This window comes from Quercus lobata, chromosome 6 (genome assembly GCF_001633185.2).
Source record: "Quercus lobata isolate SW786 chromosome 6, ValleyOak3.0 Primary Assembly, whole genome shotgun sequence".
In the NCBI taxonomy this organism is placed as follows: domain Eukaryota; kingdom Viridiplantae; phylum Streptophyta; class Magnoliopsida; order Fagales; family Fagaceae; genus Quercus; species Quercus lobata.
This window is the reverse complement of record NC_044909.1, coordinates 33,107,426-33,126,975: the sequence shown is the minus strand read 5'-3', so window position 1 is coordinate 33,126,975 and position 19,550 is coordinate 33,107,426. Positions and strand designations below refer to the sequence as shown.

Genomic DNA, 19,550 nt, shown 5'->3' with positions numbered 1-19,550 from the left:
GCTAGTTGGTTTAAACTTTGTTTTTGTTTTTTTTGTTTTTTTTTAGATTTTTATATGTTTGCTTTGTACTTACAATGTAAGTTTACATTGTAAATACACAAAAGTGGTTAATATTATACACATTTGCACAAAAAATGGTAAATTTTATACAAATTTTGTAAATGTGTACAAAATTTGCCAATTTTTTTGTGTCTACGATATAAATTTACATTGTAATTAAGTACAATGTATACATAGAGATATTATGAAAATGTTGTGACGCATGTGACCTTATGGGTCAAAATAAAATAAAATAAAATAATATTATACCGAGATCTAACACAACTAAAAAAGACATTACATTTTGTTGTTATTACAATATATTCACAATTATTGAGATGTAAGTTATAGATCAAAATAAAATAATAAAATATCAGACTATGATTTGTCACGGTTTTATACGAATGAGATTAATTTTTTATGATATAATTATCAAAATTCTTAAAATTAATCTCTTTTTTTATTAATGTAAATCTCTACATATTTTAAAAATCAAATTATTTATATCTTTATTTTGTGATACAAATAAAATCTAAAATTGATCCTAATAACTACTTTTTTTTCCCATGGTTAGCATGTGCAAGGCACGTGCTGCCCTAACTAGTATATCAAAAAGCAATGCGCATCAATCATGAATATCCTAGTCTCACATCAACCTGTCTTCAAACTTCTTCCTTTAGATTCGGTTTATTCACAACTCCAGATTCAAACCACTCGTCCTTAAGATTCAGCCATGTTGTTTCCTTTAGATTCAGCCAAGTTGCTCCACATACCTCCAAAGTCCCTAGGCCACAAGCAAATTTGAAAATCATTAAGAATTGTTTTTAAGGAGACACAAATTTCACTTTCTAGTCCAAAAGTTTGACAATTCTATCGCCAAAGCGAGAAATCCATAAAGAACTAGATACGAGTTACAATTATGTTTTTAAACCTTTTCTGTGCAACAAAATGAAAACCAAAAAAGCAATAAAAGCTTCAACTGTAGCACATCTTCAAAAAAAAAAAAAAAAAAATCATGAACCACCGTACCAAATTCAGAAGTATTAGATTTACCTTCTGTTTTTAAGGAAAAAAATTTGCCCAACAAGTATATTACATTTGGTTTAAATGGATCAAGTTTGTAGATTCTTGTGTGCAGATTGTAAAGTTCCGATAGTGTCTTTCAATATACATGTGTAACCAAATTGTTTAAATTGTAAGACTTACTTAAGATCCTCAGCCAACTCCCCCAAAGTCATAGAATTTGCTGCCCCTCCTTTCTTGCGAATTATGTGATAGATTCTATCCATCCTGTTGGGAGATTTTTTTAATTAGAATGAGAAGAATAATAGAAACAACCATATTTGTTCAACCAAGGTGCCAAAAAGGAACACCATGTCAATGCAAAATCTCTATAATAAAAGTCATACAATATCAACAAACCCAAAAGGCATAAAAATATGCAAATTCCATAGACATGTATCCTTCCTGAGGCATCAACAAGCATAAATCTAAACGTAGAACATGAGAGTTTCAACACACTCTGCCCAAACATTTAATGAAATAATACTCCCCCCGAGGTTTGTGTATATACAACAATTAAGTCCTTCTCAAACTGTTATTTTATTAACTGAACATTCCTCTTTTTTATTAAAAAAAATATTGTGACCTAAACTATGGACAAAAAGACACTAGCCTCCTTTGATGTTTGTTGATAAATGGTCCCTCCATACTCATCATTTATTTACTTTCGCTTATAATTATCCCGTGGATAATAAAGAAGATAAATGAGAGAGAGAGAGAGTATAGGTGATGCGGACAAGGAAGAGCTCAAGGAAAAAGAAGAATAAATATACAAAGATTAAAGAATTGTGGTCTAGTTTTGATGTTAAACCTTCTTAGCACCTTGTTTTAGTTATTATTGTCTTAGTATTGAGTCTTTTAGGTTGGGAAGCAGTTAGATCAGTTATAATTAAGTTAAAAAAGATTAAGGGAAATTTGGTAATTTCCAGCTGGAAAGGGCTGTCCTAGAGGTCTAGGAGTCTTATTTTATGTTCTGAGTCCTATTTGGTTTAAGAGTTATTAAGTCCTTTTGTTTGTATTATTATTCCTATTCATTCTAGGAATATGTAATTTAGAGTCCAAGTCAGATTAACAAGGGCCTCTATAAAAACACTCTATTGTAGTCAATGTTATTTAATTAGTGATTGATTAATAAAATTCCAGCAGCTTATTTAAAGCCTTGAGGGTGTGATTGCCCAGTGTTCTATCTTCCTAATTTACTGTTTACAGCCCCACAACAGCGATCAATATTCATTCTTTTCTAACCTAAAACTCTTAGACATCAATCCTTAAAACTCATTAGGAAACCTAGTATAGTGCTGAATTCTAAAAGATCCTACATCAGTGGGTGTAGAACACGTCCTTATTATGGTAGGTGACAAAAGGAACATAGTTTCCTCCGACAATTTGAAGGAATCTTCTTCAGCTTATTACGTGGTGATTTATAAAATTTCCTGCATGTATTATTTAAACAAACCATATGATTCATCAAAAAGGTCATGTGGCTAAAAACATGTGGATAATCATTTTAATTGGCCGTATTGGGCTGGAAAAAAATTCATCCAAACTGTTTGGAGGCAAACATTTTCCGTGTGGGAAATTCATACCAAGTCAGTGCCTATGTGTTGGGCACAATAAACTGCCCTTATGTCAAGAAATATGCTAGTTCTAAACATTAAAGAGGTTCAAATGTTGTTCATTGCAGGTGCTATGCTCTAAAAAATTATCAAAGGAATTAAACAAAGACAATGTATTCAGGTTCTTATCATTCTTAACAATGAATTTTTTTTTTTTTTTTTTAATAAGTAGTAAGATTTATTGATATAAAAAAGGGACATGCAGTACACAGGGAGTGTACAGGGATCAAATACAAAAATTACAAGAATCAAGAAAATCAATGATAGAAGAGAATGATTGGTTTCGCAAGACAGATGATCAACCCAAAAAAGTTTTAAAGAAAAATAACTGGAGGTTTAGTATGGATCTTTCAGCATCTTCAAAACACCTACGGTTTCTTTCCCTCCAAAAGACACCACATTAAACAATGGGGAACAGCTATCCATATATGACCATTTCGATGATGACCAAACTGCCTTGCCAGCAAGCAAGGAGCCCCACAACTGACTTTGGCATAACCCAACTTACTGCATATAAACCCAAAATCATAGACCACAAATCCATAGCAACCGGACATTGAAATTTTATTTAACAGGTCAAGTTTTTCTCATTCCTTAAATTTAGGTAACAGGTCAAGTTTTTAAGTCCTATATATATATATATATATATATATAGGCAGGCAAGAAAATTACAGTTTTTTCAAATCATTGCTTAGTTCAAGCATTGCTGGATCTCCAAGCATTTTCTGCATTTGGGGTGGTGGTTTGCACCAATTTAGTTTTGTCCAATACAATTAAATGTTGAAAACATGTTAGAATTTTGCAATGAGTTGAGATCAAATTTCATTCTAATACCAAGTCAGAATCTCAAAAGAAAAAGAATAGATAACACAGTGCAGTCAAAGGCAAAAGATGGCCTTATGACATAAGGAAGCCATCTGGTCCAGGGGAATTATCTCCATTAAAGCCCCTTATTACCTCAAGAATTTATGCTTCCTCGAAAGGCCTTTCCAACCATACAGCCTTCTCCCTAGAAAGCCTAGGGAACACTAATACATCTGGGAAGGATCTAGAGACTTGCTGGTCAGAATACAAACTCCTATAAAAACGAGTGAACAAACTCCTATAAAAATGAGTGATACATTCAATAATGCTATCCTGATTAGATGTCAAGGTCCCATCAACCGTAATACTTGTAATACTCTTATTTCTGCAATTAGAATTTGCCATGTGGCGGAAGAACTTTGTATTAGAATCCCCTTCCCTCAAATTCAGCAACCTTGACTTCTTTCTCCAACTGATTTCTACTGACAGTGTAGTCTTTTCAATTTCAGATTTTTCCTCACCCGATAAAAGGTATCTTTCTGCTCTAACATCCAAGGCATTCAACTCATTCCACAATATTTGTTTCTTGGCTGACATTACCAAACTCCACTTCATTCCATTGTTTTAAATCCAATTTTCAGTGCTTTTAACTTCATGGCCAAAATATAACTAGGAGTCCCCTGAAAAAAATAAGTTTCCCACCAAGATTTCACCATTTCCATGAACCCCTTTCCTTTCAACCACATGTTTTCAAAACGAAAAGGTCAACGCATATTTGTTGATTCCCTCCATCTAAAAGAACAGAGAAGATCAGATATAACTCTAGGTAACCTGCTTTGAGATATGTAAGGGAACTAAACATCCCAGTGTTGAGAAAAAGGAACCGATCTAATCTAGAGACTGAAGAAGAAGTAGACCAAGTGTAAAGGCCACCCTCCAAAGGAGCGTCTAATGGACCATGAGAAGAAATGAAATCAGAGAAATTATGCATAGCTTGGGTGAAATTTTCAGCTCCTAATCTCTCTGAAGGAAAACAGACTACGTTAAAATCTCCACCCACCAACTAAAAATGCATGCTAATTCCTCCCACATTAAATACCACATACTGTTTAAGTTTGGACCATAAAAACTGGTAAGAGCCCATTCAAGTTGATCACCTACATTTTTAAATCTACAAGACACCGAATACTGACCCACAACTTCCTCCACTTTTTCTACCACCCTACAATCCCACATAATCAAAACACCACCCAAGGCACCATCAGAGCCCTAATATAACCAATCTACATAAGGACAACCCCAAATACTTCTAACCAAACCTCTTGTAATCAACTCCAACTTCGTCTCCTGCAAACAAACAATATCAACTTTCCATGAGCACAACAAATTTCTAATTTGGAGCCTTTTGTCTCCCTCATTCAAGCCTTTCACATTCCACAATAAAATCTTCAAATTCATTGAGAAACAATAAGATTCTTATACCCTAGTAGTTCCCTGTCGCTTTGTCTATGATTCACCATAATTAATGGAACTGAATAAACCCCTCAGCTCTTGAATCTCTTTCCCCACAACTTCAGACCCCTGTTTCTATTTCTTAGCTTCATCTACCCTCTCCGGCATCACATGTTCAACAGCCAACAAAAATTTTGAAACTTGAACCTCTAGACCCTTAAGAGATGTCCCAAAAAGTTGTGTTAATTTACAAAAGCTGCCATTTATGCCGCTTTTCTCTTTAGCTTCACTCAGGCATCGCTTTTAGTGCCTCAAACATATTTCCAAGCGTTCAACTAAGCGCCAAGGGCATGCACCTCAGTAAAGGCGCCTTGCCTCAGGGCCTTTGTGGTGCCTTAGCAGCGCCTTGCCTCCCGCAGTCACTTGGGCGAGTGCACAGATTGCCTATAACTACATTGAGAGAACATTGAAAAGAGAAGAGAAAGCAAGATATAGAGAATACAGGTTGAGATGGCTCGACCAAATGGCCTATATCTACAGAAGAAAGCCTAATCGGCTACTTTTTGACTATTTAGGATGGTGCATACAAGAAACCCTAATATAGCAATAAGGTTAACCCGAGTTGGGTCTACAACATACTTGGTCTGCTTGAGACATTGCATCTTTAAACACATAAACCATAGTGTCTTTAACACTTCCCCCCTCAAACTCAAGGTAAAAGCTTGGTGATGCCTTCAGGTTGGACTAAAAGCTAAAGGTGACTATGAACAACTAGATTGGATGGAAAATGGATCAAACACAATGTAGGACAAACTGTGCAAATTGTTGACTCCGGCAATGGATGACAACACATAGACAACAAATGAACGTCAGAATATTGCAACAAGGAGGGGCTAAGGATTACTGGACCAATGCCCAAATAGTGGCTACTATGATCCAAGGACAACTACACTGGTAGCCAAAGGGCATAGGACGAGGTCATAATGAAGCACAAGATCAAGTTGGAGAATTTTGCATAGGTTGAACCCAAAAAAAAAATAAAAAACCTAGGGGGAAGGAGCCTTAAATGGTAAAAAGGATCGCCAAAATCAAAATCTACGGAAAAAGAAAGAAGTGACACGTCCTCTGCACCATCTTGGACATAATGTATTCATGTTGAAGTTTTATATAGTCATGTGAGTCATCATGCTATTAAAACACCATCATGATCTCAACATTATCATATTAGGCATAATGCAATCCTACTCATACCCTTTAATGGGTAATTATAAGAGAAATTTGATAGTAAAAGTGACAAAGTGTAATTTGGGACTTTTATTGTGAATGTAAGTCTTTTATTGGTCTTTCACATTTTGCCTTTTGATTTCTTACCATTTTTTTTTCCATTTATTTTAACTATAGCCTAGCGTCATGTTTATGGGGCCATGGTAAATATGATGATTGTGAAGACCAACTTGACAACAAATTATAAACTTAAGGTTTAGCATTGCTACAATAAGAACCACAAGACGACTTTAATGATGAAAACAAAAAAGGACTACAAGGACCTTATTGATGGTAAGGCTACATTTTGGGGGACCCAAATATAGTTTAACCAACACAAAATATACTGATCTAATCCTCGACTTCCAATTCACAAGAAACTGTCCACATGTAAAACCACCAAGTAAATGAATAATTAACCTGTCCAATCATGATTACGCTAAGCAGAACTAAGGAGATGCATGCCAACAACCTGGATTCATTCCTTATACTAAAAAGGCATTACATATTATCTAAGAAGCATGCGCACCCAAAGATTCCTGTGAATTAGATTTTTTTTTATCAAAAATATATATATATATATATATATAATGTACCAAAAGAAATATGTAAATTTATAAGGTTCAAGTGAAAGAAAAATTAGTAATTTAAGGTGTTGGGTGAGATGGAAGAGTTATCATTAAGAAAGAAGGATTTAAGGAAGGTGTTACAAAAATTGTCAAGGTCTTCGGTTGCATGATTCTAAATTTTCTTGTAGAATGAAGTGATAGTAGAAGGAAAATAACTTTGAATAATTTTTTTTAAAAAAAAAAAAAAAAAAAAAAAAAAAAAAAAAAAAAAAAAAAAAAAAAAACAAAAAAAAACAAACAAACAAACAAACAAACTATTAGAAACTCAATTACCCCTCCATGAACAAAATAAAAATTCCATTCTCAAAAGTAAAAATAGAATAATTTTATCTCCTTACAAAAATCCTTAAATTCACCGATTTAATAGTTTTGAAACTGTACTAAATAAGACAAACTATTAAACTCCTAAATTACCACAATTGAACTCATGTCTTGCATGTTATAAACTGACATAATATAAAATCCAAGATAAGCACATGTTCAACCCCAAATTATATGGATTCCTCATACAAAAAGCTCTAGTAAGTGGGAACACATAAGAAAGTACAAAAATTCATTCAATCATGACAAGTGAGTCCAAGAATCAACATGAATGAGTCATGATTGTTGGTGCTTTACACGTATCATTCCCATCATATCTACAACATTATCATAAATAACTTCCACCCTATCTCATTTCTATGGTAAGCCCTAGGTAGTCAAAGGCGAAAGGCTACCTTATGGCACCAAGGCCTTATATCACCTGAGGCATGAGTCGACAACAAGGTGCTAGCCCGAGTATAGCGAGGCATCAAATTCTTAATATATTTATTATACAAATAGAACTTAAATCATATGTACCTAGTGTATTAAAACATTATAATGAAATGTATTTCAATGTGTTGCATGAAGAAATTAGGTCTATCAAATTATTTCAAATAGGATTAATATGGTTTAGGCTCTTTAGTTATTCTAACAATAGATTTTACAACAAGCTTCTATATAACAATAAGTTTTACAACAAATTTGAGCAAATTAAGTTAACATGCCTTTTTAAATTAATAATCTAATTGTAGGTTTCACAACAAACTTCTGTAAAAAATAAATAAATAAATTACAATTAAAAAAAAAAAAAAAAAACTGAGGCTCACGCCTTAGCACCTTTTACTTTTTTGATAGCGCCTTGCTCGCCTAGGCTCTAAAGGCAAGCGCCTCACTAAGGCACCTAGGTGAGCGCCCGACTCGCCTTTGACTACAATGGGTAAGCCTATAAATCCAACTGAAAGGTCTGATAAACATTATTAATTTATTATTAAGTCCTTAAAAACAATTACCATTAAAGCAGCCGCTATATAAATGCCAAATTCCAGAAGGAACCAAACCTATTTTGAAAAAATATACAGTACCAAGAACTCTTAAGACCTGCTAAAGGAAAGGCCAACTATAATATTAAGCACCAACTTGAGTTTAAATCACATATTGAGTAGATAAGTTAGTACGTGCATATTTAAATCGTAAAAGCAGACATACTTGATTTTTGCCTCTCTTTTTCTTGCTAGTAACTCTTTTTCTGCCATTGAAGATTCATCTGCTGTAAACCGTTCAATAAGCGAGTCAATATAAGGGAATGGCCCGTGTGGGAAGCGACAATAAAGAAAAGTACCAATTCCGATACAAACCACTGCAAAACAGGATGAGAAGAGGAATTAGGGTTTGGGAAGGAAAAAAAAAAAAAAAACAAAAGACAAAATCCAATTCCATGCTAAATAAAAACTAATCAATAAACAAAAAATTCATACAGGATCTCAGAGGCCTGTACATAAAGTAAGCGACCGCCATTATATGGGCGTGACTCGTGAATCTGAAACGAGACCGAGTGTGTGTTGTGTTATGTTGGGGATGGACTGCGATACGTGCTTTATACTTCCTCTTTTTTTCTCTGTCTTTTTGGTTGGGCTGGGCCTTATTAAATAGGTAATGTTTGGGATGGACTGCGATACGTGCTTTATAAAATTCATCTAATAAGAAATTCCGCATAATTATTTAAAATTCAATACATCTTTAAAAAATAAAAACTTAATACATCTTATCACGCTTAATAATATCTCAATAAATTTCTAGTTGGGTTGAATTTTTAGATAAGTATTAAAATTGATCGAATGTGATTGTGCCTATTTTTTAATATGTGATATGATGATTCGGCATGTTAAGATTGGAGGGTGTAAAAGTTGGGTTTTGCACCATATTCTTATAGGATTTTATGTCAACGCTTTATCACCTAAAATTATATTTCTTATTATACTTTATATCTTAAACTTTTCGAATGCATATTTTGTACCCTAAACTATAATTATTGTCACACTTTCACCCCAACATCATTTGTTGTTAACTTGGGTTGAAAAATATGGTACCATGTGAAAATATGGCATGAATGGGAGGTGATACGCAAGACAAAAACCACTATAAAATATGATGAGAAGAAGAATTAGGGTTTGGGAAAGGAAAAAAAAAAAAAGAAAAAGGGAAAATCCAATTACATGATAAATAAAAACTAATCAATAAACAAAAATTCATTCCAGCTCTCACAAAGTTAGATGATATTGTGCATTTTGGAGAGATAGATCGCGAATCTAAACCAAATGTGATATATAAATGTGAGAGACTGAGTGTTTTTTTTTTTTTTTTTTAAGGTTGGGTGAGCCTTATTAGATTGTAGGGTGTGCCCAGTTCAGTTGGCTCGATCTTTTTTCAAATTTGTTACCAAACTGATAGGGATCGGTTTTGTAATAATTAAAACTGATGCATATCGATTAGGGTCGGTATTCCGACCTATAGCGGTGCGGTTTGATCGGCTCAATTTAATCGATTTGATCAATTTTTTTTCAAATTTGTTATCGAACCGATAGGGATCGATTTTGTAATAATTAAAACCGGTGCATATTGATTAGGGTCGGTATTTCGACCTATAGCGGTGCAGTTTGATCGGCTCAGTTTAATCGGTTTGATTTGAAACATTAACAAAAAATCTGTTCACATAAAAAAAAATATGTTCAACAAATCTGTTCACATTAAAAAATTTGTTCATATAAAAAAAATATGTTCAAGAAATTTGTTCACATAAAAAAAAATCTATTCACATAAAAAAAAAATGTTCAACAAATCTATTCACATAAAAAATCTATTCAACAAATTTGTTCACATATGACAAACTATCCAATTTTTTTCATTTCAATCACCATGCAAAAATAATTTGAAATTGCCTTAATAAGAGTTCAACTCCCAAAATACTATCATGTAGCATATAATATCATTAGTGTCACTATGTGTGTCAATGTTAATAACTGTAACACCCGTCTCACTTAAATTTATTTTAATTGCTTTTAGAGTGGAGTTGATGAATTATTTAATTTATTTTGGAAGTTATATTATTTTATATTATGATAAAAAAAAAGATAAAAAAAAAAAGGGGTAACGTGTATAGTTATTTTTGTGTGGATTATTCATATTTAACTTTTAGTCTCCTTATTGTTTAAGGACAAGGATAAGAGAGTAAAACCTATTTGGATTAGGAGTTTAAGCGTTATTGGAATTCTTTAGAGTCCTAGCCAATCTAAATAACCTTAATTTGAGTTTAATTGTGAATTAAAGTCTTGGAAGCTTATTTGAGGTTTAGTGGGTCTTAAACTCTAGCCCAAGTAGGAGTGTTATTCGAGAATTCTAATTGGAGTGGGACTGATATTCCTAGACTGAATTGGAGTTTTATTTTAGAGGTACACATACTGGATATTTTTAAGTCAGCCACGTGAAAGGGATTTTTCTTTTATTTATTTTGAGAGCAGCGGCTTGCTATTTCCCTAATCGCTAAGCTTCACGCGGACGAAACTGTAGAGGTAATTCTTTATACGTTGAACTTGATCTTTCAGTCTATTATAGCATGTTAAAATAGATAGATAATGTACTCAATCGGCTAAGGTGGATGATTGTTAGGGAATATCATAATGGGTCCATGTCCCATTGATTTAATTCAATTGAATGGTACATTGAACTTTTCTTGGGTTTCTATAAACATGTTTAGCATGTACTGAGGGCTGTATCATATTGATTACCTGTTGGCTTTGCAGGCCTTTGGTCTAACAAAGGTTGATATAAGTATTATATTAAATTTCTAATAGTCAGTACATGCAATAGATTGATACGGGTAGAGATTTTTATGGATGCTATACATATATTTGGATCTTATAGAGTATTTCATGGTGGTGTTGAAGTGTTATATGAAATCTTAAAGAAAACATCAATCTGACACTTAACTAGACAATGGTGGTATTGGTATTAACCTGTTAGGACTTGATGAAAATCTTGGTGAACCACCAGCATGCATATTCTCATTAGATGGTATCCTTACGGGTTGTAATACCTCTATTAGCCTCAAAGACATAATAGTAGTACGGAGAAGTAATATGTTATAGAGGATTGTAGAGATGTTTAAAGACTAGTAAATTATTAGGAAGTGTCCCTTACATCCTTATGGTATACGTCAAGGTGGATTAATTATATAATTATGTTACTCCTTTACTTTTAGGTGTGGAGGAAGAGCTCATTTGATTTTAGATCTAGACTTCGAGTATTAGCAACTAGAGGTAAGTGGACTTCAGAACATGACGTCTCTAAAGACGTATATATTTATATATATTTTTGGTAAATATATATATATATATATAATTGCAAAAGTGAAGTTTCCAAAAACTATATTTTTGAGAAAGTATTTGTTATATGATATATGATTAATATTGGCAATATTGTAATATAGTAAAAATGTTTTCAAACGGTTAGTTAGACAGTCTGCAACCTTTGTCAACATAGGGTTAAGTGTTGGTCTTTGGCCGATGTAGTGTTATTGTGGTGTGGTGTAGTGTTATTGTTTGCTCTATGGAGCCAATGTTGCCTCTTTGAGGTTAGTGTTATTGTTCCTCATGGGAATCAGCCACCGAGTGTTTAGCAGCTTATGTTTTTGTCTGACTAATGTTTTCCATATCGAACTACTGTTTTATTGTTATTGACCTTTATAAGTGGAAAAATTGTTTATTACTATACTATATTGTTTCTACCTATTTAGTGTATTTTGGCTAACTAAAGTGGTTATTATTTTATTTATTGATTATAGTGTTATAGTAAAATGTTTTACTCCGGACAATTTACAGAATTTATTATATTACTGTTAAATCTATGTGTAAGTGTTTTGTAAATATTATATTTTGTCAAAGATACTATTATTTTGTTTTGAGAGACATCCTCATATTATGTAGTCTCTTATTGGGCTTCTAGCTCACCCCCCACCCCCTTTTTCCACCCTTTTAGATTAGAGCAGTGCTATGTTTTTTGATGGTAGATTAGTGGAGCCTTAGATTGAAGACTTCTTTTGGAGCTTTGTTAGTTGGGGAACTGTTTTAGTATTTTTATTTATTTTTTATTTTTTTGGATAGTGAGTTTGACAGTTGTGGAACTCTTTGAGATTGTATTTGGAGACTATTGTTAAAGTTTTTGTTTCTATGGATTTCATAGGAAAGATATTGATGGATTTGAAGTTTATTTGTGGATATTTAATTACGCTCTGTTCCATTATATTATTGTTGATTATTTCTAAGACAGGTTGTGCATCTAAATCCTTGTTATGGGTTTGGGGTGTTACAATAACAATAAGCGTTAATGTATCCACTTAATAACGTATTACAGAACCATTTGTCGCTATCCACAAATGCCAAAAGAAAGATATACAAATTAAATTAGCATTTGGGCAAAAGAATGCTAATTACTTGTATCCCTAATGATAATCCCACCCATGAATACCTAAATAACTACCATTAGTGAAAAGTCCACTACCAATAACATGTACAAATATAATTAGCATATAGGCAAAAGAATGCTAATTCTTGTAAGTCCTTTGTCCAGTAAGTTTGTGCACTATGCATCATTCTAGAACTCCTACAAAATACTAAATAAAACAAAATAAACACGTGTTAATAATAATAAAACGTTTATGAACAATAAAATATTTATAATTAACACAAAGGAATGATAATAGCAAGTATACTTACATAATATTAACTACTAACTAACTCTAAGCAAAGAGTAGCACATCACTCATCATCATCCAACACAATGGTGCTTGGATCCTCCTCCATAGGCATTGGACAAACTGATGCAATTTCTACAATCCCATTCAAAACAAAATGATTTTTAAGCATTGAGCAAATAAATAAACAATTGAATAATTGATACATACAACAAACAAAATGAACACACACACACACACATATATATATATATATATATTATTAGCAGTGTCAATCTCAAAACCATCCATATCCTCCATATTATCCATGCACTCCTAAAGCTTTATCCGATTCGGGAATCAGACATACCGTTGCGACTGTTAGAATCTCTAGATCATTTTTATGATATGCAATAAATGATTTAATGCATGTAATGCAACTAATATTTTTGGGTATTTGAAATGGTCATTTTAATCATCTTCCAAAATTAAAGCATGGGTGCAAAATCGAGTGTCTACAATAATATACCCAACATCACATATTTTATTTTAGCATTCAACCCATTTTTTTTATAAACAACACAATAAAATAATATATCCAACACAATAAACAACAATCACAACTATCAACACATTTAAATAGTACTTTTAATAACTTTGGAGCTAGAGTATAGTGTCAAAGACACTTTACTGTAGCTTACTTGCTAAATTTTTTAGATTTAGCACCATTGATGTAACTTATTTTTTGTGTTTTGGTTGCTAAAATAACTTTTAAGTCATTTAATATCTTCAATGTGAGTGCTCCATGGAGCTATGTAGCTCCGTTACCATGATAGAGAAGGAGACATAATCAAGTCGTCATTTGGTTTTACAGAATACAATTTCAAAAATTAAAGAAAAAAAATCAAGTTTTCAAGTAAATTTTTTTCACTTCATGAGATTCTTCTTCTTATTTGATAGTTAGATAATAGGAGAGAAGGAAGATGGGGATGAGACAATATAAATGATGTTATTACCACTAGGTTATCACATGAACACCCATGCTATAAAATTCTTAAACCATAATTTGTTTGTTTAGCTAAATAATCTTAGGCTGTGTTTGGTTGAGTATAAAATATTTTCAGGTGAAAATATTTTCAAGTGTTTGGTTGCATTCCAAAAAATACTTTGGAAAATATTTTCTAGTGTTTGGTTGTGTTGTTGAAAATGCTCTAAAAAACCCATTTTTACCATATTTCTCACATTTTCTTATAATCCAAACAAATATTATTACAGAGAATCAAAATATATAAACAACACAAGAAACAAAAATCAAAACAAAAAAATCAAAATCACAAGACCAATCGTGAGAGAGGGACAGAGAGAGATCGGGTCGTGGGTGCGACTTGCCGGTGGATGATCAGTGATGAGGGAGGGGTGGATCAATGATGAGGGAGAGGCTCAGCCCAGACGGCGGTGCCGTCGATCTCAAATGTGGGCTAGTGGTCAATGACAGCTAGATCAGTGACGTTGAGCGGTGACGGCTAGATCAGGAGAAGAAGCGTTGAGGAAGAAGAGAGAGAGAAAAAAAAAAAAAAAGCTTGGTCGGCGCATGATCTGGGCAGTGGGGGCAGCGATGGGGGCGGCACGATCTGGGCTGGCCAGAGCTCGACTGGCCGGAGGGGTGTGCTCTCTCTTCTTGCACTCTCCCCCTCTCTCTCTCTCTTTGTCTGTAAGGGTTGGAAACCATTTAAAGGTAAAATAGAAACTGAAATTGATTTCCGGCTTGAGAGGGGTATTTTACAGTCAAAGCTGAAATTAATTTCCATTGACCCTATTTTCCTGTGCTTACCAAACATATATAAGAGTGTAAAATGATTTCTTGAAATCTTTTTCAGTCAAAACAAACAGACCCTTAATTGAAAAGAGAGAATACATTCTAAGAAAAAGAGTGATAATACATGACATATATATATATTTTTTGATAATCACATGACATATTAATATGATAGTCACACTCATTTATATAAATATATCTTTTTTTAAAAAGCACTTAAACCAATCCTTAATGTTATTATACTTTTAGATTGGACCAAAAAAAGGTAATTTAAACTTTAGTATTGCGTGTGAATCCAACCATGATTCCAGAAACCATAATAATAAAATAGAAATTAGAAACACTGATTTCAAAAAAAAGAAAAGAAGGAAATTAGAAACACTGCTTGCGTTGTGACGCGCTTTTTCATTTTCAAAAAGTGGCCCACAAACAATGTCCACTAAAAAGTAAAAACCATCAAATATCAATACAGAGGCAGTACATTCCCTATGTGCATAGGAACGAGAAACCACTAAACCACGTCCAAAAACCACCAAATAGGCAAATACCATCAACCAAAAAAAAAAAAAAAAAAAAGAGTGACAAAACAAACAACACCACGACCTGTCAGCCTTATCCACATTTCTTCTCAACTATGCATCTCTTGGTCTTGTCCTTTAAATAGGGTCCCAGGTCATATTCTTGTCAATTAAGTTTGAGATACTAATAAATAACCAAACTCAAAAGGTTCTCAAAATCAAAAATCAAAGAGAGAGAGAGATGTCTGATATTGCTATGTTGGTTGCTGAGGAGTATGAGAGGAGGGTCAAGGATGCAAGAAAAGCTGGTGGTGCTAAAGGTGAGTATGAGATTGACTTTGTTTCTTATGCTTCATCCTTGGCTTTGAGGGTAAAGGCCAAGATTGGAAACCAGAAAATGGAGCTTTTCAAGTGGGTTTTGGAGCCTAAAACCCAGATTGGTCTTGCTGCTTCCTATGGTTTCTTCTCTGCTTAAATTTTCCTTTCCTCTCTAATCTAAGAGTTGTACATGATTTCCTATTTCTTTTTCCTTTGATTTGTACATAGTCGTATTATTATTATTATTATTATTTAAGTCGAAGACTGTTTTGTTGTGCTTAATTATAATGTTGTGGTTCGAGAACGAAAATTAATGTAAAATCCTTTTTAAGATAGCTGAATTTGAATTTGGATCCTATTTTGTCACATTGGCAGTAATATGATGCTTGTTTCCCTGATTTGAATCAGTCTAATTTTGAACCAATTCATTGATTTCCTTCATTCTCAAAAATTAAAAAAAAAAAAAAAATTCACTGATTTCCTTAGAACCACATTAATTTCTTATCTTAGAAAGTTTTCTGAAGAAAAAAAAAGTTCAAAAGCTATGGTAGTGTTCATAAGTGACTCAATTATGTGCTAAATATCTTTCTAAGCCTACCACATATGACAAAAATGGAAAAAAAAAAAAAAAAGGGTTTTGCTGTTGGTTATAAGTTATAACCTTTTTTTTGGAAAATTTATAAGTTATAACCTAAGATCATATTTTTTGGTACATATAAAATGGTTTAATGCTCTCTATAACATTTTTTTAGTATTCTCCTCAATGTCCTAATTTCTGAATTCTGACCAATATGTAAAGTGGTTTTCAAAACTGTATACGCGGTTTTATCCACCGACAATATGTCACACAGCATTTTTCCTATTTTTATTTGTGCTTACGTGTTGAAAAAAAACAAAAATCATGTGCAGAATTGGTCTTGATATTTTGGATGAGGTTGGCCCCACGATGGGGAATGAAATAGTTGTTGGCCTAATTTTGTTTAGGAGGGGTCCACAATGAAATTGATAGAAAGAGATATAATGTATTTCAAGCTCACTGTAACGTGTGCCAATAATGTAACATTGCTTGTAGGCTCATTGGGCCTGTATAGAGAATGTGCCCTCGGAATGAAAGCTTGGGCTTGACTCTTTTCATGTCCAAGCCTATAGAAAGAACTTTTAGAATTAGTCATTAGAAAATGGAATTTAGGCTTCATATCAGGCCCTTTGAGGCTTGTAGTTCAATGGTCAAGACTGTCAATCCTCTTTGCAAAACGCTAGCCCAATTGCTTCTTAAAAGAAAAAGAAAAAGGCATACTTTGTTTGAAGATTAAACAAATACAATGAGAAGACTTCTAATTCAATTTTTTCTTTTGGAATTTTTAACATCACAAGTCATGATTAGATGCCATCATTTCATATAAGACTACGTCAAGGCTAAAGAAAATCTTTTATACAGTGTTGAGTAATTCAGAGATTTATAAAATCATGTGAAAGTATTGAATGCGAATGAAGCATGCATTTGTGTTGTCTTTAAAATATACTTGTAGCTCTATATATTACAAGATAATTTTTACTTTGTTCGAAACCCTCAAATTTTATGAAGATATTTAAGAGATGCTTTCTTTTCTTGTTATTTTCTTCTTCCTTTGATGAGGGGGGAGGGAGCTCATAAATTTTGGGAAAGGTAAGTTACAAAATTTTAATTTTAATTATATATACATAGAACGCAAATCATCAGTTCCACTTATTTGAATACAAATCTTATGTCTCATTTTTTTTTTTTTTGGTTCTATTTTATACCCCTCCAATAATGGTACACCAAGTGTCTAATTTTATTGTTATTGTTTTTTCATTTTTAAACTTTAGTTAGTTTATAAGGAGAGTAAAAAGAACATATGGCAAGTTATAATTGGTAGAGAATAAAATATAACAAAAAAAAAAAAAAAAAAAAAGATGTGGCAAAAAATTTGAAGGAATGTGAGTCATTGCCCCTTGTGTCTTGTGTCTTAAATGGTAGAAGTTGGACTAAAGCATTTCAAGGCTATCATGAAGTTCAACTGATTTTTCCCTTTATTTGATATATAAATGAAATATTAACGTAGCCTCTCAACTTGTGGTCGATTAAACTGTCTAGATGTGGACTGCGAACATGTTCACATTCAATGATGCTTAGCTTTATAGTCACGCACTCACACTAATGATAAGAGGTAACCTTTTTTCCCTTGTTTAGTAAATTCTTCGTGTTGAGTTTATTTTGGCAAAAAGTTTAATTAGGAATATAAAATTTTCATTATAAATTACAAATTGTCTCAAAAAATTTAAGATATTAAAAAATAATAATTTTAACCACTTAATTATTATTCTAACAATGTAAAAGAAATATATAATTGTTGATGGCCCTTTTGGAAGTCTAAATGGAAAGGAGAAACCTAGCAACACGGACAGAAAAGAGTTAGTAAATGGATAGAAAATCCATTAAGCTCAAGTGGCAGGAATAATGGATCACAGGCCCATGAGATAAACAAATGGGCCTTGAGGAGGCAAATGGGCTTAAAGGAGCTCGGAAAGAGAAAAAAAGCAAACCATGAGCAGTATATGATATGAAAAAGTGAGAATGGGTCACGACAGGCTCAAAGTAATGAAAGCAAAGAAAGTAAGGGGTTGATGGCAAGCCCATAAGCCCCAAGGATGAGGGATAATGTAATTGAGCCGAAGAAGCCTAAAGAACTCAGTAAAAGCCCATGAAAATGCAAAGTTAAGAAAAAGGCCAAGGAAACCCAAGGAAAGCAAATGGGCCAGGAACACCCAAGAGAAAACAAATGGGACGTAGGAGCCTACCAGTGATGTATTAAAAGAACCAATGGCCGTACTGGGCCATTGGGAGAAGAATAGACGGCAAGCCCAAAGAGGCCTAGCAGGATTGAGGCAAACAACTTCGTAGTAGGAATGATAGAGTGATATGGCAAGAGATGGTAGCAAAAAAAGGGGTGGGCTGAAGAAAGGCAAAGCCCATCGTTAAGCAAGGCCCAGCCCCTAAGTGGAGCAAGCCATAAAATAAAGGGAAACCAGAAAATAGTAAAAAAAACGGATGGTAGACTGTGTAGGCTAACCACGACAAATACATGAGCAGTAGGCAAATTTTGGACATATATGGAAGAGAGGCACACGCAAGGCCCAAACATCACCAGCCTGTACCCAACCAATACAGGACACAGTGAGGTCATGGGGCAAAGGTAAGAAGGCATGGTTTAGCGGTAAGGAGAGGGGAAAAACCAATTCTAAGGTTCCTGCTCGGGCTCTTTTGGGGGAAGTGTCCTGTTGGGATGACATACCACCTAAAAGAAGCAAAACTGAGTTTGAACCACTAGTTGCATGCCATAAGGGATAGGGAGAGAGAAGGCACCCACACCATAGCAGGGAAGGGTGCCACGGTAGACAAACAAACAAAATAGTTTTCTTTTGTTTGATGATGGTTTTGTCTAATGATGGGGAGTGACACACAGATGGACCAGTGGTGGTCGGCAAGTATACCTAGACCAGACAAATGTGGTTAAGGGATAAAATAGTAAAACCTGGTCACAACAGGCACTATAAAAAGAGGCCATTGTTGTGTATAGGGGACGACACCAGGACCAGGAGATAAGAACTTGAAAAACTGGGGAATAAAAAACAAATATTGAGAAAAAGAGAAGAAAGAAAAAAAGATAAGAAAGGGGAATATTAGAAGAGAATGAAAGAAAAAGATAGAGAGTTAGAGCGGCAGGCATGCACCGATAGGTTGATTCCTTCTCTCCCTCGCAAAGTCCTGCTCTTTGCTAGAAATAAAGAATTCTCTTGTGCACCAACCAATCTGGTCCATTTCCCTCAAAGTGATTAATTTTCATGGCAGGATTTCCCTAGGAGATTATTCACGTTGAGAAGAGACGTTCTTCCATCTCTGGTTTTGGTCCTATGGATCAGATTTGATTTGATTTCTTTCTTCTTTTGATTAACCCATATATTACCCACTTATTCCCCTTACTT

General features: G+C 33.6%; 1 protein-coding gene across 1 annotated transcript; it reads right to left on the bottom strand.

Moving 5' to 3' along the window:
* Positions 1-548: 548 nt before the first annotated feature.
* Positions 549-8,752, bottom strand: LOC115994044. The gene is made up of 4 exons (XM_031118056.1): positions 8,644-8,752; positions 8,375-8,525; positions 1,246-1,329; positions 549-823 (listed from the first exon to the last, which is right to left on the bottom strand). The coding sequence occupies exons 1-4, from the start codon at positions 8,681-8,683 to the stop codon at positions 760-762; spliced, it is 339 nt and encodes a 112-aa protein (XP_030973916.1). The 5' UTR covers positions 8,684-8,752; the 3' UTR covers positions 549-759.
* Between the last annotated feature and the right edge of the window lie 10,798 nt (positions 8,753-19,550).

Excerpts from the sequence above, each read along its gene's own strand:
- LOC115994044 (XM_031118056.1), bottom strand. The coding sequence starts at position 8,683 with ATGGCGGTCGCTTACTTTATGTACAGGCCTCTGAGATCCT. Across the intron at positions 8,526-8,643 it reads GTACAGGCCTCTGAGATCCT|TGGTTTGTATCGGAATTGGT; the intron begins GTATGAATTTTT and ends CCTGTTTTGCAG. Across the intron at positions 1,330-8,374 it reads AAAAGAGAGGCAAAAATCAA|GATGGATAGAATCTATCACA; the intron begins GTATGTCTGCTT and ends ATCTCCCAACAG.